At 40.7% G+C, this 25,914-nt stretch overlaps 2 protein-coding genes across 4 annotated transcripts in view; both read right to left on the bottom strand.

The window, feature by feature from the left end:
* The window catches only part of LOC118403376 (hemicentin-1-like), a 20,055-nt gene extending 13,402 nt beyond the window's left edge, over window positions 1-6,653 (bottom strand). Inside the window, exons 1-2 of one of the 3 annotated variants that reach the window (XM_035802078.1) lie at window positions 6,174-6,653; window positions 2,918-3,244 (exon numbers count right to left, since the gene is read on the bottom strand). In XM_035802078.1, coding sequence (XP_035657971.1) covers window positions 2,918-3,244; window positions 6,174-6,234 — 388 coding nt within the window. In that variant the 5' untranslated portion in view covers window positions 6,235-6,653. The remainder of the gene's footprint in view (window positions 1-2,917; window positions 3,245-6,173) is intronic. The other 2 variants (XM_035802079.1, XM_035802076.1) reach the window with 2 other exon arrangements.
* Window positions 6,654-11,697: 5,044 nt separating this feature from the next.
* LOC118403571 (nectin-4-like) lies at window positions 11,698-25,096 on the bottom strand. Its single transcript, XM_035802308.1, has 7 exons — window positions 24,913-25,096; window positions 19,773-20,069; window positions 17,042-17,308; window positions 15,359-15,562; window positions 14,526-14,714; window positions 13,138-13,220; window positions 11,698-12,846 (listed from the first exon to the last, which is right to left on the bottom strand). Exons 1-7 carry the CDS (start codon window positions 25,094-25,096, stop codon window positions 12,709-12,711), a joined length of 1,362 nt encoding a protein of 453 aa, XP_035658201.1. The 3' UTR covers window positions 11,698-12,708.
* Window positions 25,097-25,914: the final 818 nt, after the last annotated feature.

The following is a 25,914-nucleotide window of genomic DNA, read 5'->3' as shown; positions in this document are numbered from 1 at the left end:
TATTCATACATTACGTCATACGTCCACGAGTCAGAGACAATTACATGTAGGTGTTAGGTCTATTTCTGTTACTACGTCAACATTGTATACCATTGCAGTAGTGATGGGATTTATATTTTGCTTGTTTGTATATATACGCCCAGTAAACCACCTCTGGCTCTGTACCACACCAGGTCTTACTGAACAGTACAAGCATGCATATCCGTACAGATTATTTGATATTCTATGTGGATAGGCACTATTTCATCCATAGTGACCCCGTACTCCGTGGTAAGAAAGGCTACAGTAACCTTAATTTACATCTCCCTATCGGGACTGCACATGTGCACTAATGGCACCCTGTAGTAACAGGGCTAGGCTGCATTGGCGGTTTGCATTCACTAAGGACAATCATTCTCAGTCTGCTGACCTTACACACCTGTTAACATTTACTCAAAACCCTGGTCGGCAAGGGTAGTAAAATTACTATCTGAGTACTGAGAGAAACGTTTTCCAAAACATTATCTTTATTTGTTTTACAATGGAAAAAGAGATATAAACAGACCTACCAAACTTAGGCCCACTTTATGTTAACACCTAAAAACCATAAATGCATAATGGTGTTAAAACATCATATTGTGCTCAGTTACATTTCAGTTGTACATTATTTAACTGTACTCGTACTTCGGACGAAATCTGTAAAAAAAGTATCACTACCTACCGACCAGACTTTTTACGATAATCAAAAACTCAACATTACTACTCTTACCAACATGTGTAATTAGTAAGATACATCAAATCTGCGTTGTCCACTATTTTGTTTCTCTACTAACGTATGGTGAATAACATGCTATTCTCTTTGTCTGCAAAATTCTAGACATGCAAATAGCTTTCCTTTTGAATAGATTAGACTGGATTATGTCCTATTGACTGTCTTAATCCCTCCTTTGTAAAGCTCACGAAACGTCCTTGTCAGCAGATGTCAGATTGAAAACGTTATTCAGGAAAAAAAAAAAATTTGAAGTCCTATTAACATGTAGGAAAAATGTGTGTTCCTTTTAGAATATAATATACGAATGTTATTTTTTAAAGAGGAGGCTGGGTGACAAAAAGTCCATCGTATAATGGCTAGAGCAAATCCTACCCACAAACTAAAAATAACAGTCATACACATATGCAAAACGTTGGACTATCCTGTTTGCAAAACCAGCTAACGGTACTAAAAGCATATTCTTTGTTTTTGAGATGACAAATACCAGTCAGCCTAACCTTCTACATCTTAAGTCAAAATCAGAACAGGCCAGGTGAAGATTCGACTTATATATATATTCCACATGGATGCAATATTACAACTACAGACTACTGTAAATATGTTACGTTCAAGTCACTTCGACTGAAAATACGCACTTCAAACCGACCGATTGCCGTTCCATAAAATACATGGACTCAGACATAACAAGGCAGGCAGACAACTATAATTACAGTATAGCCTACCATTTCATTGCACCAAACATTCAAAACTATAAGGATGGATGAATAATTGATTAGGTGGCGGTAATGCACACCACTTTTGTGAAGATGGAAGTACTCAGCGGCATGTGCGTGTCTGAAACACCGTGGTAGGTTGCCGTGTGGGTTGTGATGTGTAGAGAATTGCCTCACGTACCTACGTCACATACATGCGTACGGAACACGTGCTCACTACAGGCTTAGGTATAACGCACGTATGTCACGATATGTGGCTTAGGCCACACTGACTTGCATATGGATGTGCACCACAAAACTGATGCGAGCGCACAAAGAAAAAGGGGAGCAGTGAAAATTGATTGCTCTCATTACAAAATCTCAGTGGTCAGGAAAGTTGCACAACTGACTGAACAAACAAACAGAAAAAGTGTCTATGATTGCATGTGAAATCATAATATTATCAAAAAGTTTTTAAAAATTGCCTTTTCTGTATTGAATAACCTGCCTGGCATGTTTGTTTACGCTTTTGTAAATACTGCATGTTTACACTTTGCTCATTATAATCTTACAGCGTATTCAGGAAAAAACAACAGAAATTAGCGATTGTAAATGGGATAAAGGTGCATTGGTCATTTCACTTATTCATAATTGAAGAATGACGATTATTGTCTGAGATACGTTCATCTCCTCTCTGTTTGCTACCCCCAGCCGTTGCAGCGATAGTGCGGAGTACCCGATAATGTGGAGTAGTCCCATTATCTATCACTACATCCTCGAAGGACTCAGCAACTATTTCTGCATATCCTCTAGCCCTTGGGAGAGAACAGCCTTGGTGTAACGTCTCAAACCATTGGGCAGTGATCACAGGAAGCTTGTGGACGACTCTAACGAACCAAAGGGGATACACCTTGGACCATCTCTTCTGAAAACCCAATTAAAATCCCCACGCTTCAGCGCTACCATATCTGAAGGCTGGCAAGAAATATTCGTCTTTTATGCAAGGCCAAGCTGAATCAGTAATATGATTGTCATCAATTTGGCAGCAAAATTTTCATGGAAGGAAAACATTAAACAATGAATATATGGTACATAAATCTGATTTCAAAATTCGATTTAAAAACCTACATTTCAAATTAAAGCCACAATTTACGCCATCGGCGAAAATGACATCGGGTCTAATTGTAATACCAAGGAAAGCTGCTAGAAGGTCCATAATCGAACTTGATCCATCGGCAAGTCAATGTTGGCTACCTTAAACCAAAAAAAGAAGAAGAAGACACTTGTCTTCCTTGGACCTTCCCACATCCCAAAGATCACCACAATCCATCAATAGTGTCTTAATCATACTGACCACAAATACACAAAAACAAACACATACGGACACACACACGCACACACACACAGAGAACCAAAACATTACCTCCATTTTTCACAGAGGTAACGAATGCAAAAAATCTGTTAGATAACTCACCTAATATGTTCAAGTTGATGTTTGCTTCCTGCGGCCCGGACTGTACCAGTGTAGCCTCTATAACGTACAAGCCGGCGTCCCCTCTCTGTGACTTGTCAATCTTCAGAGACAAGCCCACCAGCTCCGCCCTCCCCTCCAGTGGGCCTAGCGAGGCCCTGTAGTCCTCGGCTGGAATGTAGGAGTAGACCATGACCCTTTGCGCGCCCTCCACCTTTCTCCAAACGAGGCTGAGGATCCTCTCGTTGTTCGCTACCGTGACGGGTAATGTGACCTGCTCTCCCACCACTGCATTCACCTCGCTGTTCACGAATAACGACTCACATTGTCCTAGGGAAAAGATAGAATGACAATTAAGTTATTGTAAATTCATGCCCTGTTGGGGCTAAATGCAGTAACGTGAGATTGCTTTTATCCGTGGGGTAACCTATATCTGTTGTTTAAAAAATCAGGGTATGTGGGGACAGATGTGGGGACAAACTTGTATATTTCGACTATACATTGTATTACAATTTGAAACCACCGACCGTCGATTTGATGTCCCTACGTAACGTGTTTTCAGATATAACGGATAATGGTTATCCCATGGATAAAGGTGAACTAATGTTAAAAACGAAAAGCTATACATATACTATATTTTACATGCTTGCGCTCTCTTCTTAAAACATGTGTATATATAATTACAAATTAGTTCAAACATTGGACAAAACCTCTAGCTTTTTTCTGTATTGTCGCACAACTTACATACACACAGACGTTTATGCAAAATACATAGTCTTGTACCAGTACAAGACTTGCTACGCTATTATAGGGAGAATAATTTGCCCCTTGAGTTTTGTTACCAGTGGGTTGGGCTGGCCGCGAATGCTGACCTTAGCGTGGACTGACTCTGGCCAATTTCCCGATCTTTTTTTTTTTTATAGAAATGTTAAGATCCCCGGACTAGGAAGGTCTGGTGGATTGTACTGGGAAGTTCGAAGATGGGGACCAATATGGTTTATAAGGGTAATTGTTTCTTGCCAATTAACGAGAGTAACGTAATGATATGAAATAGAAGAATGAATGAATGAAGGGTGATATTTAGAACAACATTAATTAGTATACAATTAGAAGGCACATAACTCTATAATCTCCGTATGTATCTAATAATTTGATTAATAATTGGATGATAAAAAATGAATAGCAAATAAGAAATACAACTAAAGTTAAACTTATACGTGGTACAAAAATTTTTAGAATCGTTTTAACATTGTCATGATTGGATAAAAATGCTACTATAGCCCTGACACGTACATACAGCACAAATCATTCTTAAGACATCAATGCTATTATTTTTGCACAGTACAGAGAATATAATTCATATATACGCGTTTTACAAGAAAAAAAAACACGAAACGAAATAATATTGAAATTTGGACGTAAACACTTAGAAATATCCAGCTCATAACTCAAAGGGGTATTTTTGTGACTTGCAATGATTGCTTTTCTTTCTTAATTTTTTTTTGTCTGTCGAATATTCTAACAGCCTGGGACCCTTTCTAAAAAGCTCGAGACAAACCCGTGCATGTTATCAAACGGTCTTTCCCCATGTCTTTCACAAACACTAGGTATTATATGCACCATATCTCCCAATAGAAATCCTCATGAAACTAACACTATGTACCTTATCTATAAACCATGGATTACGACCAAGCAGATGGTCTCCTCTTTGCTTTGTTTTTTTTTTGTCTTTCTTAACCTAAAACTGTTCCAAATCAAGAGCATTTGACGTATGTCTTCATAAACACTAATAAGAAGACGGCATTTGTGCGACTAGAAATCCATAATGCCCGATGCTTAGAAATTTAATATTACAGTGTCTTGTAAATGAAAGCATAACTGAAATCAAAGATACTATGTTGTAAATGACTGTTAAAGAAAATTATCGCCGTTTTGTTCCATGCATAATCAGATTTCTCTGACGGCTTTTAGATCCTCGTTACCAGGGTAACGCGTTAATCGTGGGAACGAGATTTATCAGACGACTTTTACTCCAAAACACCTGTGACATCGTATTTGAAGAAAATAATTGACATAACCGTTTTGTAATTACTGTTATCAACAGAAGGGTGTCCAATGGTTTCACGCATGGCTACTGTTCGTCCGTTTGAAATGTTGAACGGTCCCTGACTATTCTCTTCCGCCGCATACTTTAGCGTTGATCGTTTGATAGCAGCTATCTGCACGGCTGTTTGGACGATGTCGGGGCAAGGGGCGGTTGCGTGCATACTCTGTCGTCGCTCCGGAGCCACTGATTCAATCTACAACCCTCCAAATTAAGTGAGATTTCAGCCCCAGCCCGTATCTTCTCTTGTAAGTGGGCCTGGGAATCGTCAGTATGTTCTACATTAATTCCCGCATCTCTGCCTTCTGCCCTCCTTGGGGCGAGGGTTAATCAACGGTACGACTGTTCCCCAGATTTTATTCCTCGTTTCCTCTTGTATGAAGAGAAAGCATTCCCCGCCCGTACACTCGGGGAATAACACACGGCTTTCAAATCATACACACAAGCTCCACACCACTTAGCATGCATGCGGCTACGGTATATGCGAATGTAAATGAGATGTTTTTTCTATTAATACAGAGTGGTTCTGAATGGTAACGACATTGTATGGTCAGTATTAACGTTTCCGATGGGATATTTGGCCTAGTTATGGGGCTCAGATCAAATAGACGTGATTGAGCATTATTTTTATGATATATGTTAGATATTGTAAGGTTCGATCTTGATTCTTTGTGCGTTGAAGCTTAAAAAACACGTATTCAAACTCAACGAACCCTCACCCACTAACAGTGAACTGTACCGTACTTGGTCGATCCTTACGATAACCCTTTTGCTTTTACCGTCCAGTTTCCGTGAATCGTATAAATTTTAATGATCCAATGGGTTTTCTTGGAAGCGCTCTCATAACAAATAGATTACCGGAGTCTTTTGGAGAAGGATATCCATTAATATTGATATAGCCACGGCATATTAGTTATGAGAAAGTTGTAACCTTGACTTGGGTTAGTGAAATGATCGTGATTGTGTAGAGGGAGAGAGCTAGGGAAGTGATAGGCTTAGATTGCAGAACGATTGTAGATGTACATTCCCCCTGTAAAATACATGCGTCAGTGAAAAGGATGGCTGACGCCACATGTACTTATAGTTAACATGCACGTAGGATATACAGGTTGTTCACAGTACTCTTTTATGGCTAGCGCAGATCATCTTACGTACCTCTATGTACAGCCAAAATGGCCAACAGCGACGTCAATGCAGGCAGACGCAAACGGTCCATTGATGGGAAATACTCCTTCGCTGCTTACTCCGGAAGGTGGGCGCGGCTTCCTCGGGAGGGCATGAGGTTGGTCACCGCAGACTGAAGCCGGTTCGCCCGGTGAGAGTTCCACTAGGACACGGTAACGTCCAATCTGGTAAAACCTGCCGTCATCCTCCAGATGCCGGTGAGACAGGGTGGGGCCCGGCCGTCACTGCGCATGCACCGAATGAAGAGCAGGCCGTATCATCATAAGTGGGGATAAATTGAGATGTGTTGCAGTCCGCTTGCTGATGGTATCGTTCGGCCAGGGCAATTAAATCGTCGTTACAATGTTTACCAGCGTGTAGACAATATTCAAGACCCACTCAAACCCTACCATCAAAAACCCGATACTCCAGCGCAGTCCTACAAACCGCGCACGGCTGGTACTGGGCGTATTCTAGTCTACATTCGCCATGTTTGAAAAGAGAAAAAGATTTTTTTTTTCAGTATGATGAGAACGCGCGAAAATCGTGAGGTGTAAACGGCGCTCACAGCTTAACCAGGCTGTGACGTCATCAGCGCCATTACTGGGCGGTACGTACGGGTTTCTACGTCCGAACGTCGCCTGGCGTGACGCGCCGGGAAGCGCTGTGTGGCACCTCGAGTGCGTCACAGGACCACGCCCTAAAACGTGACTCCCACCGCCTCTGCACGTTGCACCGATTCAAATCTGGGATTTTGCGGGGAATAATCCTCTCAAACTAACCCTTCCACTTCATCTGTATCTATATATACCTTAATAGGGAGAATTATCTAAAGGTGGGGACGGTACGTTACTGCTTGTGGTGAGTGCGTGGACAGATCACTACAAGAAATGTCATATTTAAGCACATGTAAAGCATCCGTTAAAGCATTACTTGAATAGAAAAACGCATCTTTATGCATGGTTTTAGGCTTAAAGATTGCATTTTGTGCTGTGAATATTTAGTAGGTTTTGTGTATGTTGTAGAGATCAGATAATAATGCCGTTAAAGAGAAGAGAATAGGTAGACATTTAGAATTGTGTTATTGGTAATCATTTACGATGACCAGCTGCAGGCCAAGAAAATAAATTCATTAAATATTTGTTAATAAGTAAATGGCATTATTTCTTATCTAAGGTTTTAGTTCATGGGATACAGAAATCAAAACATATGTTAGAAATAAGGAAAAATGGCCTGGAAAAATAACGTTTTGTTTCCGATTTCAGCCCAAAAAAGTCGTTTTTTACTGTTTTGTCTTTTCGTTCTTAAAATTCGATCGAAATGATCAAACAGATACGGTTTAATGTAAACACTTGTATCTTCAATATCATATGTTGAATACAGGTATGCATTGAGTAAAGCTACACGCAAATGTTTTTTTACAGAAATGATGAGGACATGTTGAAAATGATATCAAAATGTTTTATCACTCAAAAAAAGTTACGGTCGGTAATCAAGATTCACAAGACTTTTTTTCTATAGCTCACCATAAGCAAGAAAATAAATTCCTGGTCATTTGTTCAACAACATTGAATTTCGCATTTGCATTGCGTTAAGCTCCGGAGACGTGTTTGTACGAATGATTTATAAACTGTAGATACCAGGAGACGAACTGTGTGCATATGTATTAACGTAAATTATGGTGGCTGGGCCTACAAAATCCCAGCGGATAACCACAGCCCTAGTCATTTCCAACTACACCATTTATTATAGTGTGTAGTGAGTAGTGTGTTGTCTTCACCTGCTACAGTGCATAGTGTGGCATGCACAAGTTTTTTTGCAGTTTCATTGGCACGGTATATTTGTACAGGGAGGGGTTGCTAGCCCTTCCTCTTAAACGTGCTCGATGCACCTCCTCGAACACAGGATCTCCATTATACGTCCCTTCCATAAGACAGGTGCAGCCCCAACCGAGATGTCCTTGTACTTGAACCCAGGGCCTTCCAGTTACCAAGTAAACTTAGTAATACATCTTTCTCACGCGGCGGCCATGATAGATCGAAACCGAGGCTAATATGGCAAACAAAAGACTGTCCATCATAATTAACTCTAAATTGCTACGTCTTTCGTTGGACAACACTAGGTATAATACATGTATCTATCATTTAGTTTGATCTTAAATTGTGAAAATTTGTGTGATTAAGGGGGAAATTAAACGATAGCTGATTTTAGAAACAAGTTTTGTCTGTTTGTCTCATTGACCTCGTTTTCGATATATCATGGCCGCCGCGTGATTCAGGTGTATTGGGGATCAGGAGTTCAACTGTGAGGTTGCTGTCAGTTGAGCCACAGGTACATCTACTGTCTTATAAGTGAACATGTAAACATTCATACGTTCTGCTACTATAGAATTTCTAGTCACGATTTCTTCATCGTGTTATTTGGCATGATTTAATCACGATCACTGTTGTGAAGCGTGCCCATTACTTGTATCAACAAGGCAGGAAACCAGCTTAACTTTCACATACATCTTTAGATAGCCTATTAATACGTGGGGACAATATATCATGTTCGTATTGCACTCGAGAATTTACTATGGTCATCAAACAGGTATGTGGTCTGTTGTTGGTAGTAACGTCGCAATGGCCAAGAGGTGTTCGCCTTGCATTCGGTAGATCTTGGAGTTCGATCCCCGGCAAAGCCATACTGAAGATTTTAAAAACAATATCGTAAAATCTCTTTAGATGCACGCATTGCATAGTAGAACGCCATAGGCACATAATAGGCTACATCATTGTTGAGCTTATGATAAACTTGTATAAAACAAGAAATTGTCTCACATTTGCAAACAAGCGTTGCAACACACACACACACAAAAAAAACACCACGCGAACTTAAAACTACGGCGAAAGAGATTGTTTTGTCTTTAGCCAGCCTTGCCTGTCCGTATGTTTGAAAAACGAACTTAAAACCAATTCAAACACTCCATTTTCTCCCTAGCGCGAAATTCAATCCCCGCAAATGTGAACGCATTTACAGTATACCAAATGTATAAGATGAAAACTATGACAAATAGCTTAGCTAGTGTAATTCTCCATTGTTTATCTTCCTTTTTGCTTTTTATAGACTATATCTACAAGTGGTATATGAATAATTCATCCAAGTATCGCAGAGAGGAAGATAAACTCGATTAGCTCTCGCTCTGTTTTGAGTTAAAGTGCAGGGGTAAAATAAGGTCAGCGGTCAAGTCAGTGAAATCTTTTCATTCATATGACGATGAGCAAATTCTCTGTGGTTCAGCAATAGACCGATCCTGACTGTCTATCATTTCATTTATTACGAAACCTTTTAGCTGAATAGGGCTAATCTTCCAAGGTTCACAACATTTCTTAACTACATACATTTGAAAAATACAGAGTGCAACAGTTCGACCTAAGTATCAACAATCAGAGCACTGACAATAGGAGCACAGCGTCTGCCAACAACATTTTAAAAAGTTTGTTCGAGGTCAAAGGTCTAGGTAACAAAGTTTGAGATAGCTTCTTTGAAACTGGACAGTTTGTACGGCAACTTGATGTCAGACGGCAACGAAATCCAGAGTATGGTTGCTAGGTACGCTTTTTCATGTTTGTTTTAGGTTTGGGCAGTTTAAAGTTGTTGGATACAGAAAATCTTGTATCACAATTAGAAGCTCACCGAATGATGGAATGGCAATTAGTGGTTCGACCAATGGAAGAGTGGCTGCGTGTCCGTCAAGTATCGTTTTCAAGGAGGTGTGTGTGTGAGTGTGTGTGTGTGTGTGTGTGTGTGTGTGTGTGTGTGTGTGTTTGGGGGGGGGGGCTATAGAACGTAGTTCATCACCATAGCTATTGAGGAGTGTTGAAAATGTATAATGGATATATGCAAATGGTGCTGATATTGATTCAATCTATATTCACATTACAATTAAAATGTATGAAATGAAAAAAGCCAATAGATCATCAAAACGTTATTCCGATTTCCCTAACCAATCAACTACAGTGCGATTGTAACACACATTAGGCTGTAGACCTATTTGATGCAAATTTATATTCCACAAGATCACGGCATATAATTACCTTTTCATAGTATAATCCACAGTGAACAGTAGTACATAAGTTTTGCGATTATGCCCATCGTAATTTTATTATATTTATGGGTAGTTTGAAGAAACCTATGAAAACGAATTCCATCATTCGAAAACCAATTCCAGAATCTTTTATACTTAAAAGACTAACATATTCGACGTTGTTCACTTTTACAGGTCTATAGGGTTCTTTGAATCAATCTTGCACAAACTTGTCTTGTTTACTTTTACATTTCCGTTATCCACCCCGTATGTATATATACGTTGAATTGTATTTTTACTCAAGGTTATTGTTTTGATGTTTTTTGAGGAGAGGGATCTTAATAAGCACTGACCGATATGCAATGAACATATATGTGAATGAAATAAAAGAAAAACATCCTGACGACACGGATTCAATTATTATCTTAATTTTATACATAAAAGCGGGGAATATAGCAATAGGGCAGTCAACCTGACCCTTATGTAAACCCCAGCTAGCGCCGTACATCATATATACATGAACAGAAACGTATATCGTATTACTCAGGTAATGTGTTGTTATAGCCTTTACGGATGAGGCAGTTACAAGTAAGTGATATCAAGCATTAGCCCAGTTTTCATGGTTACCGACATCTAACATACAATTACGGGGTAGGGGACGTCTAATAAACGCTTGAGTTATGTGCTTTGAATGATCTATTATTGCTTGCACAAGATATTTGGCAAACTGAACAGGTAGGGTTTCGGGTATAAATCTCTCCAATTATCAAATTTGAACTTGAAATGTTTTAATCCTAATTTGTGCTTTTTCTGGGATACATTTCCAGGTACATTTGTATGTGATGTCTGAGTCTAATTTTGTCGTTTTGTTCGACAATTAAGATATCTTAAAATACTTTTCGTTGTACAAAAATCTAATCTTGAATACTTTTGAGTGTTTATGGCACCATACAATGACACAAGTACAACGTTTTTTTATTATATTCAAATATCATTCACTGATTATAGACATTTAAATGACACTAAATGTGCCATTAAACATGAAACCATACAATATCATAATTCAAGCTCTTGATTGCTGCCATCGGGTAATAGAAATAATCGATTACCACTTCGATGACGTCACGTAGAACATGGCAGCCGATTCGCAACTTGGCACCGTGCATTGCGAAAGAAATGTCTTTTTAGAACAAACAAGGCACACACATTGTAATATCCTGCAATCTTGTGATTACTTTTACTTAGCATCTCAAGATTAACTTTTAGCGAGCCGTGTTGTCTGGCTCTGAATCGTGTGGCATGTAATCAAAACAATAATCAACGTTTAATTCAATTAATCTGTGACATGAATCAAGAATTGGAAGTATAAACTTTAGTTGTTTGATGTTTATCAATATTAGAGGGCTGTCGACCGTCTCAAGAGACGACAAGAGCCGAAGAGATGTTTATTTGGCACAAATTTCTATTTTCATTATTGAATGGTACCATTATATTGAGAATAATTAGACAATGTCGTATTTTGGTGTCATCTTTGTAACCATTTTAAAGACCACTAGTGAAAAAATACGATTCCTGTTATACGAGTCCTACATTTATAATAAAAATCAAGCAAACGAACTCCAAAATTGTACATCTGTATTAAGATACATCCATGGTACCCAAACAACTTATTCTTGTAAACGCTATACAACTGGGCCAGTAATTCGCCAATCACTGGCTTTTACAGGATAGGCATAAGAGACACCTGACGACAAGGGCGAGAAGTGCAGGTGCCAAATACTATGACAACAACGGTGTTGTCAATAAGGGACAACAATGTTGCATTCTACTGTTCTTAAAGATTGATACGTGGCAAATCCTTTATGTATCAGGTTATTTGTTTCATGGCTCCTTAATCGTAATATTATTAGTAAACGTCAAAAGTGCAGAATGGTCGAAACTCGCTGCGATATTCCAGCTTTCCAGCGTCAGACATTTACACAATTAACTGTCGACGATGTACATACAATAGCATCAAACAAAATGTCGACGTCCCAGGTTAATAGTCCAACTTTACATGGTAGACTTCTCATATAAGGTACCTAGTCATTTCTCTATTTATATCATTCAAAGAATAGTTCAACAAACAAAAATTATTTGTGAACTGCAGTAATGACGTATGTCGGCAGGTGGCGCTTCCCATATGTCCAGGTTGAGCTATATGTATATCCTTGTTGAGAATGTGTAGCCTCTGCCTGACGTCAGCGTAGGAGATGCTAGCATCAAAGTCTTTGACACGTGGCCTTATCTTTTATACCTCCATTTCATGGATAGTAAATCAATATCTTCACGTCCATGCGATAATCTGACATCATTTCTTCTTCGCTGTCTTCTGTGTTAAGCAGTTCACTCAGAAATTCGAGTAGCCATGTAGCCAGGCGAGCTAGATCTACTACCAGGATATTCCGCCATCTTGAATAATCAGCACTTGGAGATGCCTGTACGGCGGGGAGACTCGTACTCCCGTGCTCGAGCTCCGTTCACTTGTGTTTGTTCGGCCGAACCTGCATGCGCATGTATTCTCTCCTTCGGGCAACGTGGCAAGCTGCGATAGTACTCCTGAAGAAAAAAATTCCGTATTATATTCGCAGTTTGATTACTTTGATATAAAAAATGTTGATGGTATATGACATTGTCACGATGTGCGTTGTTGTACTACTATACAATGTATGCGTCTCGGCCTGTTAGCAAATTTATGAATCTGTTTCGTTCTTAACACAATTCAAATATCTTCAGAAGATTATGTCATGGCAAGGGACATGACTCTACTAACATGACTCTGAATTAAACCACGCATTGTACATCAACGACGCCTATCGGAAAGAATGAGAACTGCAAAGTATACATTACCTTCATTGCTCTGTCTTGCAGAGACGCTCTGATGTCAGTGTTTCGCCCGGTTATTCCATTCTCGGGAACTCCAAGTCTAAGAGCTGCGTGACACACAAACAAAAGCAAAGTCTACTACAGTTTATCTTTAATGTCCTTTCCTTTGGCATTAATGTTTATATCTAGAAGATAAAAACAAGAACCGTTATATCATAAATCGTTATCAATCGTTATCGTACCCAAAAAAATGTTATGATAACGTTTTATCCTTGATGCGTCTAGTCAACAATATACGATGAGATACGTTATTTACATCTTATTGGTAACCATTCAACGATTCTATGCCTTTCTGCAATGTTGCTCTATCTGACAGTGACAGGACAAAAAATTCCACGAAATCGTCCTCCTAGATGAACGTAAAACGGTGTTCCCTGCTCGAGGAGGTGCCTCGACCACGTCAATCAGCCTCATTACTCAATACATCTGGTACCTACTGGCTGGCAAAATAGACCAGATATAACATGCATTGGCATAATACCGGCCATAAGACTTATACCAGCCGATAAAAAATAATGCAATTTAAAGAGATCTACACATGCAACAATAGTTATTTCTGAGGTATGCACACTTCAGACATCCAGGTGTCCAATACATCATTTACAAAGCATCGATTACAATGCATTCGAAGACAACAAGGCGAAAAGTTTTCAGTATCTTTTTCGGGACAGGCAGCTCGTCGTGGGACGAACACACCGTCACATTCATTGCCAGATTTGTAGATCATAATTACACATGCTCACGGCACAAGACGAACATGATTCAACAACAATCTTGAATTTCTGTTGGTGACCTACAACTCATGTAAAAGTGTGAAGAACCGTTGCACAATAGCCCGGATCTACGACTGAATTGGCAAAATTGAACGTACGCAGCCATTTTCCCGCCATTTTTATATCTACGCTAGCAGTGAAGTGTTACGTCATAGCGGTTGTGACAGACAAAAGTTAAATGAAAATTCTTGACAGTATACGTCCGTTTTCTCATGACATTTTGTATGCTCATGCAGGTTTATGTTTTATGCATTTACTAACAGAAAATGAAGGAACATGGAGGATGTATAAAGGTACATAGCGACAGTTAATTGTGCCGTGTTTCTTCCGGCCGGTATTTTGTACCCCCTCTCAACCACGCGCCCGTTCGCCGTGTAATTCCGCGGCGTGTTACAATTGCGATATTACGCTTTTAGCAAGACAAGAGTGGCAGAAAAGTTACACAGAAGAAGTGGCAAGGGTAAGCTATAACAGCAACATGTAACTGGAGAAAATGATGCGTTGACAATTTGTCAAATCAGTATGGCTAGAGAAATCGTCGTAAACGTGCCGGTATTATGATAATAGATGTTATATTACCTTCTCTCTCAGTCACCGTGATAAGCTCCACATAGTTTGAAGGGAACAGTCCGCATCGTCCGTTCAGATAGCCGAACCACCAGCCCTCGTTGTCACCACGAATGATGTCGATGATGTCGTTCGACCGTAGTTGGAGTTCGTCGTCATCCTTCGGGTCATAGTCGTACAGCACCCTCGCATACTTCCGCCCTGAAACAGTAACATCTTTGTACTAAATTATTATGTTTACCTTTAGGAAGGAAACATATGGTTTTTGCTACATTTTTTCTATTCTTCCTCTTTTCCCGTTGGAAACAAATAAGGTCTTGACCAGATGGTTGTCACCATGGTAATGTCAAAGTAGCAGTACATCCCGTGGTGTTCGATTATATAATGTAGTTAGTGGAAATACAGAGCTGGAGACTATGTATTTATATCTTCTATAATATATGCAATGCATATATATTTAGGCAAGGCTAACCAGTAGGCTTACTAGTGTTACCATGGCCCATGTTAGATGAGAGCCAGTGGCGACGTCTACCGTAAAAAGGGATAACTGCAGTTTAATATTACACTCGAATTCTAGTATCAGATTAACAATATGAAGCAAGCTGGTTCAATACGTACGTACAGTACGTACGTACCATTATTAAGTACAAAATGGCAAGTTTACACATTTCTTGGTGCAGAGTTAAAGGTTATCTAATACAAATCATCGTCTGGTCAATCCCAATGATGACACTGATAACAGTTTTACTCTCGGTTGGAAAAAAATGGTAGATTCCAAACTACAGTCACTGAACTTTAAGCGTGGTAGTACTGACAGTGGACAATAATACGTGATAAATACATACCGTGCTCATTCGCCCCTTTTCTCTTCCCTTCCAGATAAGAGAGTTGCAGAGCGTAACGTGGAACGGTAGCCGTGTTGCGTTTCATCCTGCGGTGCACGCTGCACGCCACCAGCACGGTGCACACGATAACCCATGCTGCTGCAGCCGACACACCGGCGATGATAGCGATCTGTGGAGTCTTCTTCCAGGGACTCTGTACTTCATCTGATATGCACAGAGGTAATGTTGTAGAACTGATTATTTATCTATTCGTCTCAAAACGGGTGGGTAGCCCCTACAACTTTTGAAAGTTGATTTCCAAGGGGGCCACCATACATGTTAACAAGACAAACAATGTGTTACATTCAAATTTGATACACCATGGCCAGTAGACAACATACAATTCAGTACATAACATAAAACCAAGGCGTCCAAACAGAATCAGTGCCCATTTCACTAAGGAGCTTTCATCAAGTAAAACCTTCTTAAATTCGCAGTCGAAACGTTCAAAGGTTAAACCAAAAACGTCGAAGATTATACCCGACGATGGTGTACCTATGAATCTACCCCCACTTTTATGCATTCATTAGTCAGTAAACACACATCTATACATAGAAGGAACTCTGACACTGCGATTTCCCAATAAACACAATCTATCTATCTATTTATCTATCTATCTATCACCATAACCTAAGCGACACCTTTTCCATTTACTATCCAAGCAGAGGTTCGGCTCCGACTGTTTTTTGACGTATTTTTAGGCGTTTAAATCGTTTTTTTTTTAATCGGGTTTATCTGCCAAACAGCATTACATAAAGAAAATGATACTAAATAGAAACCCCAATAAAACACCCGGAGCCGAACCTCTGCTTGGAGAATTAATAAGTTCCATTACCAGGTTCACGAATTAACCTGCGCAATCATTGTGGGCAATGTGACTTGTGGGCATGTGTTACTATAAGCCTGGTCTGCTGCTGGACATGAACCGTTTACAAAGTCAGACGCCTTTCACCTTTGACACATCATCCACAGTAAGAGCATACGCTGTTTGAACTGGCTTACTGTCGTTCATATACGTAATATCTTCCCTGAAACTGTAACCTCTAAGAATATAGAGTATCTTGTTGAAAATGGAAATGAGGTTCATAATCGAAGGTAAATTTCTTCAAAGCATTTGCCGTATACTAGATACATGAAACACCGAGACTGTCTATCGCACAGAATCAGCAAAAGCTCGCAAGCTGTCGCGTCCTGCAATGATGATAGCGGTTGCCAGGGGGAGTTGTTACAACTTACAAAGCGACAAGACTGACTCACTGCACTGTACAATGTGTTTGCATTTAACGGTGTAAGTGCCCATTGTGATATTGCCAAGCGATTTTGTTCACTCAAATGCATTTTGCACTCAAGACAGTAATGATCAATACACTTTACCGTCAAGACATTGTAGAGTTACTTAACACAACTTTTCTCACTCCACTGCTCAGGTGTAAAATTCAATACCTTACTTTGGTTGGTGCCCTAGACATAGTAGATAACAAAATGCTGCCCGCCGGCCTCAAAACGGCTATGGGACTTCTTTTGCCTCATTAGGTTCGTTGTTTTCTGTATGTGGCTCAATGCATTGCAATACCACATTGGCCTTGTCAAGTTGGCCTTGTCTACCCAAAAGCAAAAGTGAATAGTTAAAAAAATCCTCAATACCTGCAACAATGATCCTTAGTGATCTGGACTCAGCAACGCCATACCCGTTTCTTGCCGTGCATATGTAAACGCCGCTGTCATTGGCTCTCACGTTTGCCAGAACGTGAGTGGCCATACCGTCGTCGGGGAAATGTTTGGAATCCAGAGGAATGAAACTTCCGGCCTTGGTCCACATGATTTCCGGTTTGGGATTCCCGTCAGCAAAGCAGTGCAGGCTGATGACGTCAGTCGCTACCTGCTTAGTGATGTTGGTAATAATGGCGGGATCTGAAAATCAAGTTGCCAAACAAGATTATAGTTTATACATACAGGATCTACATACAACAAAGGGGGGTTATCTTGATAAAAACGTCTAACATTACTTGCCTAATGTGGCAGAAGACAGTTTTCGCCCAAGGGTTGTAATGCAACGCAGTAAAATTTAGAGAAAGGTATATCAGATAAAAACGAAACACGAAAATGTTTGATTTTAGTGTACAACATACTAGTACACTGTGTACTGGCTTTGCCTCTTTGAAGAGGCGCTCTGCGGATGTCAACTGAATTGCAGCCGACTCACTCCAAAACGTAGTTGAGAACTAAGGTGTACTTATACACGAACTGGAACCACATCACAATCCAATTCAAAGAGTCTCACACCCAACAAATTTCTACGGCACACAGCTAGTAATGATGATAATGATAAAGATTCTCATAAGACTCTTTAGATATTGTTTCAGTCAATTGAACTGTGTTGAAATTTGATCCTAGCCATTTACACATTTGGACTATGTCAAGAGGATTATGTTTACAATAAACATACAATCTGACTGCTGAGAGTCGAAACTAAGAGCAGTCATCGCAAATAACACCTTATTCGAGGACCTCACGAAAAATCTCTTCCGGGGAATTTGACGTGGTGCTTATTATTAGAAGACCACTAAGCGCGGAAGTCTTTTATCCAATCACAGTCATTGCTTCATGAGACTCTAGTCTTTTAACAAAGACTTTGGGGATTGGTGGAGCGAGAAAACGTGGTGGGGATCCAAGCAATAGCTTTGTAATGCTTGATTTTGACTAAGTATTTTTGTACCGAAAGTGACAGTTGATAAAGTTACAGGTCATATTGGTTCAGAAAAAAAACATGACACCATTTTGCTTCCCATCATGCATTTCTGTTTCCCCGTGCGAGTCCTTGCGGCAAGGACGGCATCACTCAGTGGTAGGTAACGACAGGACGTCGGAAATTGGCTTTCCTTTCAGCAGTCTGGCGCCACGACGCCAGGAGCAAAATGTCAGCAGATTGAACTAAGAGTCCCGGCGGGAAAACTTAGCAAACCTCAGGAATCAGACGACATCCTGATGGAGTAGAAGCAGTCAACTTTCTTTTATCACTCCTACGTGCCTTCGTTATTTCTACATTACCACGCGACCTTCTGTCCGACCTTGTGTCCATTACTTGTACCGGAAGGATTATGACTGCTAACAAAGTCTTTTAGACTTGGGGAAATTGAAAAAAAAGTAATGTTGAAGGAGGGCCAAGATTGAACGTTGGAATTACTTTATTCCCATAAGTGTTGCCCAGCTATTTGACATTGTTGATGGGGGGTTTGAAACTTGAAAGCTTTAAGGCTCTGATTCTCTTGTGTATAGGCATGACAAACGCTAACCGCAATTTAAGTCGCTAATATGTCATAATCGGCAACAGGAATGGCGCATAAAGGCACCGTCAAGTTTGTACCCTCTACTCCAATGGAATTCCTTAATTTTTTTCCGAATGCCTCGCCCGTGGTCTTGACTTATAAGCTTCTTTTACCGATACAACTTTCTATAAAATGTTAATTTGGGTTGTAATTGACACCCAAAAACATAAAAACAAACTGAAAAATCCTTTCACTTGAGTCTCCTTAAAGGCATTCCACTTCAGAAGCGAGTGTTATTTTCTGATAGATGATATTTATTGGGGATACAAATGCACCTGGCTTTTCGCAAAGTTACTTCATTTGTCTTTCCGGCAATAATCTTTTCTAAATCCAAGTACCCCCATACAGACCCGCTTCTAATGTTCCGCGCCTTATGTGATTTTGTGACTTCCGTCACACTTTCTCGCTAATGGTAGTCGGTATAAGCTTGACAAAGTAGTCAAGTGACTATCACACATTTAGGAAGATGCAGAACAAGTTGACCAAACAAAGTTGATTCAAGCATAACTATTCATTCTCTGAGGAATTATAATGCCCGCTTCTGGAGTGGAATGCTTCTTTAGTCCTCATTCTTATCATGATATCAATTTTCAAAAAAGTTGTTTCTGTTAATAAAGAGCGTGAACCGAATTTTTTTTATTTTCAGATAATTGGCTTTCAGGTGTATCTGAACCAATTCTGACATAATTTTTTTATAAATGTACAAAATACTTATTCATAAATGCCAAATATTGATAAGTCATCGTCTATTGTTTATACCTGAATGAAATGAAAACAAATCGATTTATTTTCATATTTAATGTGCAAATTAGGGACTGCAAATGATAATGAACCTTTTATGACCTTAGATTATTCTCACTGGCTATAAAATATATTTTCAATTGTTAAGCCATTCATTTAAAAAAACGAAGTCATTGCTGTTCTTCGCTTTTTGTATTACCTTACATATTTTTTTAATGCTTCAAGCTGCGCCGATGCGATATACCTGATGTACGTATTCATGGCTAAAATCAGAAACATACATACATTTTGTAAAGAAAGATACTCACACAGAACTTTCATGTTAAGGGCCGATCGGTGTTTACCAGTCACGTGATCCACGACGCATGCGTAGTTTCCAGCTTCTTCCTTTGAAACATTGCGTATGAGAAGGAAAGGCGCGTTCATGTTTCCATTGACGTACTTGCCGCTGTCTCTGTTTGGTGGCTGTATGCGTTCGCCATCTTTCTCCCAGTAGAGAGCCTTGATGGGCGGTTTTGCGTCCTTTGTGGTGCACGACAGTGTGACGTTTTGCGACCATTCCACCACGTACGGGTTTGCGGGACCCACCGTGACCCTCGGTGGTACTGTGGACACAGAGGAAAAACATCAGAGAATCATCAAACAATTTTAACTTTTTTTTTACTTAATAGTCACCACGTAACAAGACCTGAAGGCCACTCAAGGTTACGGGTTACATTGTAACTGTAACAGCATCTCTTCGCCCTAGGTCAGAAACATCATGATTGAGACCAGCCCAATTGCTCACTATGAGTGAGGACTAACTGACCCAATAGGCGAAGCAGCGGTTAACTTGGAGTCCCAACATTCTCAACTAGTTTTGCAAGCATGTCTAAGTCCCATTTGAAATTCTACAAGTATAATCAATAGAATTTTCCGAGGAATCCATTTCTACGAAATTATGAATGTGGCTGATGTGATTTCTGACAGTACTAGAGCTTTGAATGATGGGACTTAGACATGCTTGCAAAACTAGTTGAGAATGTTGGGACTCCAAGTTAACCGCTGCTTCGCCTATTGGGTCAGTTAGTCCTCACTCATAGTGAGCAATTGGGCTGGTCTCAATCATGATGTTTCTGACCTAGGGCGAAGAGATGCTGTTACAGTTACAATGTAACCCGTCTCGTTGTATACCGTATCAGTCATATGCTACAAATAAAACCAGGTACCTTTTACAGCAGGGCACGGGTTGAGGAGATTCAAGGTAAAGATCACAACCAACCGTCGGGACACCATACTAGTCGCTACCGTTAGAGCACCCTTACATTCTCGGTAAGCAGGTTCCCGAGAACCGCCACGAACCGCACACTGTGCAAGAATGCTCGCGATTGGCGAGATCCTACCAACCCGGGGCAATCGTGACAGGGATTACCCAAAGACAATCAGGTTTGCATCGGAGGTCAATCAAGCGAGGACTTTAATAGTGCATGCGATTTTGCTTCATTAAGGGTCCTATGCAAACATCCGCTGTATGCCCATATCGTTTGTGCAATCATGATAAATTATTGAAACTTCAAACATGAAACTTTCAAACGTTTCCTGAATGGTGATTTACGGGCTGCAGATGAACAGAATGGTCGTAATGTGAAACTCCGCGATTTTTCTGAGAGGAAATTTGACGCGTTCTCTGGAGTACAGGGTCTCATCAGGGATTAATGCGGGTAGACATGTTCGTTGAAAGCGTCCCTGTGGTACAAGCCCTGATTCAATTGTTCCTACTCGTTGTAGCCATGGTCTTGATCATCAGACGTAATAAAATTAACGCGGGATTTTATGTTTCCCCCGTCGCCTCTAAGGACACACTCGGGCGCTATAATCATCTTAGCCTGTCTTTGCCGTAGGTTTGGGTTCCTGGCGATTGAATTATGACCAGGCAACGGTGGTAGCTCTCTGAGCGTTGACAACTCAAATAGGAAGACGTATGAAAATCGAAATTATGCTTATTATGATAATTTCTCGGGAGAGTAAGAAACATTTCCGTCTTCATTGTTGCCGCTCCCATTTCGAATGAAACGCTGGCATGCATTTGCTGTTTTTGAAAGTCGTCCAATTTGAGTTTATTCACGTTTTGGGCACTGAAACACAGACAACTATTCACGTAGTTTTCTTCAATGAACACTTTGTTCACACACGCACGCACATACACACAGAAAGAGAGAGAGAGAGTATAAGGTGGGAGAGAGAGATATATAAACCTTGGATTTCATTGCCCGTTCATATTGGAACAACCCATTGATGGCCTATCTCTAAATTGGTGTCCATTGTCCGAAACGACTGCCCATCCCGTCGTATACTAATTGGGAGTAACAAAATAAGCAATCGGAAACTGCTTTCAGAAATGGGCCCCTTAAATCGATTACTATTTGATGCCAATACATGTAACTGTCCTTTCTGATTGCTAGCCACCAGTTAGAAGTCGGAGACCATGCTTAATTGTCACAAACGAACTTGCCTTGTTCCTAAACTTCTGTGGTAGCACATGCATGACCTTATAACTTAGCACCAAGGGATTGATAGGTGGGTGCCTTTAATTTCTTGAGCGATTTCTTCGTTTACCAAGGAATACGTAAGCTCCCTGTGGGCAACACGGTCATGATCATTGCTCTTGTGATTTTCATTATGCTCTCGCGGATGAATGCAATTATGACTGTGTTGAGCAATGGCAATGTTAGGAAATTCATGTAAGGTTGTTATGTTCAGTTTCCCCGTCACTGCATCAGAAATGAAATAAGATATCAGACCGTGGAAATTTTGCACTATGTCATCTTCTGATGTTGCTGTTATTGTCACATAGGACAGTAAGTTTCCTTGCTGTTCAGTGGCAGGGAATATTCAGTTGTAGTTGATGGGTCGCTACCCTTTCCTCGTTAACGTGCTTCAGGCAATCTTCGAGCATGGGACAACCATTTATGTCCCTTCCGAAAGATGGAGGCAGCCCCAACCGAGATGCTTTCCCGGGGTTTGAAACAGACAATCTAAACCAGGAGCTCAACTGTGAGCCTGCTACCAGTTGAGCTACAGAGACATCCTTTCATACTTTAATCATGTCATCGTTTCATAACTTTAAACCGTGACGAAAATATGATATCCACGTCATTTTCACCGTTTGTCTCAGTCATACCCAACATTGACTTGGCTCCCGTATACGTTTTACTGCATAACTCTACTGTGGTGCTTAATAGGTTGAGCGATTGAGGGTCACACTTTCACGTCTTTAACCTTGAGAGAGATGAATGTCTTCGTTCTCTCGTGTCGCCTTCAGGGGCGGCATGGCCACGCCTAAGTCATTCCGGAAGACTGCAATTTCGTGATCATCCTCTCTCCTGGGTAAAGTGGTGAATTTCATCAAGTGATAAAGAAAAATTACCAAATGAAATTGCGACGTCGTGAAACGCAGTCGCTCACCTAGTTCCTCTCAGGTGTATATGTGATTTTCCCATGGGTGTAGAAGAAATACATCAATTTTCTTTCAATCATTTCCATACAGAACTTTATCACCACTGTAAATCGTACAGAGACGGTGTAAAATGAACATATTTGCCGTGAATTGAAAATAGAATTGGAAGACGGATAAAAATGTCGTAGAATGCCAAACTCAAGTGCAAAGTCAAAGAAGAAAAAAATCAATTGCCCGGTATACCATACTCTGTGTTCAATCAGTGATCAATTTTCTTGGCCACTTTTATTTCATAATAAAGGCCTATCACACACTCGCCTAAGTTTTAGGGTGCCTAGATAATGCCACCCATGTAATTATATAAGTGTGGATGGCATTACTTAAACAACAATATTGCATATGAATATTTTCAAGAGAAATAACTTTTCAGATGGCACATTTTTCCCAGTCCAAATTGCAAAATTCTCATGCATAGCCAAGTCCCTGTAGCTCAACTGGTAGTGGCCTCACGTTTGAGCCCCTGGTTCCAAATGCTTGGTAACTGGGAGAACCCGGTTTAATCCTGGATAATGCAGCTCATTAGTTTGGGCTGCACCCGTCTTTCGGAAGGGTATGTACTCAAGGTAGGGGTCCTGTGTTCGTGGAGGTGCCTACACTACTGGAATGGCTAGCAACCCCTCCCTGTAGAACTATATCCTGCCACTAAAACGATGGAAGACTTATGTTGATGGCATTGCTGCCCCTACGGCCGATGAGGCTATGGGACCGGTGAGGTGAGGTGAGGTGAAAACAGCAAGATAACTTGCTCCCCTATATGCACAAGGCACTACAATGTTCTGAACGAAAGAACGAGCAAGCCCCATTAGATCTTACTTCAAACACAAAGTCAAGTTACAGACTACGTGATGTACCATTAGAGTTGCAGACAGTTGGTGCCGAATCATATCTTGTCTGGAAGATGCTCCATTACACTGTCTGCAACTCTGACTTCCCTAATGAACAAGGCCACGATAAGCGCACAGGCTTTTTGCAAAAGCATAATTGTGACAAGTGTTATTGAATAAGTGATGTTGTCATTAATATTCAAGCGCTATTTGATGGATGCGGAGTCTAGTTGCGCATCCGTTGAGACTTTTGTTCTGCGGATGATCAATCTACCAACCTTGTGAAAACGAAAGATGTGGCTCTATGTGTAATGAAAGATGATGTATCGAACAATTTGACTTCTTTGTAACTCCTCATACCTTACCTTGGTAACCTTTTTATGTGTGAAGTCATCTTTACGGTTGATAGTTCCGTCTATAATTAAAACATCTAGCTTATTGTGTATTGATTTTCGTGGGTTCCTGATTATGAAAATGAATCATTTTTGGTATACGTCCAAGTGATTGTGGCGTCAAATGGTTGAGTGGCTAGGCGGACCTGAGGTCAAGAGGTCACGGGTGCAATGCACTGTATTCCTCACTCAGGCAGGCTTTACATTGTGTACTTCGGAAAGGCACTTACATGACTCTCCTCGATAGCTCACTCCACCCAGTTGTAATGGTTACTTGACTGCGTTGGAAGGAGACTAGTTTGATCCGCCTTCCAACACCGTGACTAGACACAGTGGATTTCAACCCACTGCCCCTACATACGGCCTTTTAAAGGGCTGTTGGACTACCTTTTAACTTTACTTTTCAGAGAGAATGTAATATCACAGAGAACTCATTGAGTCAGGCCAGGTCGGAACGGTTGGTTCCATTTTAGGCCAGGACCCCCTTTTTTACGTCCCTTCCGAAAGATCCCTTACATCATGCCTGGGCTGAGCCGACCCTGGGACCGAACTCAGGCCCACAGATCCATGGAATTGGATCGAGATGGCCGGCGCCAGCAGTGGGGTTGCGTAAACCGCTCGGCCACGGAGACATGTATTTCTTTTCACCATGTGATCTCTAGTATTAAATCCCTTGCATCGTTTAGTCCCTTATTGACCAATTGTCAGGTTTATGTAAAAGTCAGTATTCACTTACCCATAACAGTTAAGTGAACGTATTTTCTTTCCTCCCCCAGCTTGTCTAAGACAACAGAGACGGAATATGCTCCTTCGTCCGACAGCTCTATTTCCCGGATCTTCAAGGACGCCTTCCCGACAAGTTCGGCCCGCCCCTCTAGCGGTCCCAGCGCGTACTGCAGCCCCAGGCCGGGTGAGTACATGTAGACCGTGGTTTCCTTCCCGCCAGGTTCTCCGTCAACCTTGCCCCACATTAGAGTCACCAGACGGCGACTGCTGACGTAAGAGGCCGACAAGGTGGCCGGCTGACCTTTGACCGCATTCACCCTGTTGGAAGCCGTGAGTCCGATGTCGTTTTGGGCTATCGCCGAAGCTATCAGAGAAAAAGAGTTGAACATAAGACACAAATGTAAGAGCTAAATAGACCATTTTGATCGTACCATTACAAGGGAAACTGCACTTATAGAAAAGAGTAGAGGTCTTTCTCGGTGTTAGTGGTTCATAGCTTTACAGTGCAATGGTAACAAGTTTGGCAATTGCAGTCGTATTGAGGTTACTAGAGCACTTATTACAGGCTACCATTTCAGACCCTTGCGATGTAGCTCCGCCAAATGTAAGCTTCTCGGAATTCAGCCCCTGGATCGATGTGAAAGTAGTCGACCCACCCAAAAACAAATAACCAAATTACTTTTACACGAGTTCACTTACTACACGTACTACCACAGACAACATGTCAATGTTGTATCTTTTGGAGAAATGGAGATTTCAACAAAAATAGCAAAAGGTCGATATGTTCTCATACTGTGGGAAAGCTCAGAAGCAGGTACGCTGATTGAACACATTTTCCCCCGTGATGGGGCTAAAGTATGTACTCTAGATGGATTTGAGACGCCGAATGCCAGACTGCTACATTTTGCCACGGGAGACTTCATTTTGATCCTAACGTAACGTTATGTTCTCACCAATCATCCATGGTGATCAGCTTCATGTATGCAGCATAGATCATCTATTATTTATTCAT

The sequence above is a fragment of the Branchiostoma floridae genome, chromosome 16 (genome assembly GCF_000003815.2).
Source record: "Branchiostoma floridae strain S238N-H82 chromosome 16, Bfl_VNyyK, whole genome shotgun sequence".
Classification (NCBI taxonomy): Eukaryota; Metazoa; Chordata; class Leptocardii; order Amphioxiformes; family Branchiostomatidae; genus Branchiostoma; species Branchiostoma floridae.
This window is presented reverse-complemented; position numbering and strand designations above follow the sequence as displayed.

What these genes read in the sequence shown, in the direction of transcription:
- LOC118403571 (XM_035802308.1), bottom strand. Translation starts at nt 25,096, where the DNA reads ATGTACTCACCCGGCCTGGGGCTGCAGTACGCGCTGGGACCGCTAGAG. An exon ending in ACTAAGGATCATTGTTGCAG is followed by an intron (nt 15,563 to 17,041) that starts GTATTGAGGATT and finishes TGTGCATATCAG; the next exon opens with ATGAAGTACAGAGTCCCTGG. An exon ending in TGCAAGACAGAGCAATGAAG is followed by an intron (nt 12,847 to 13,137) that starts GTAATGTATACT and finishes TTTTTTCTTCAG; the next exon opens with GAGTACTATCGCAGCTTGCC.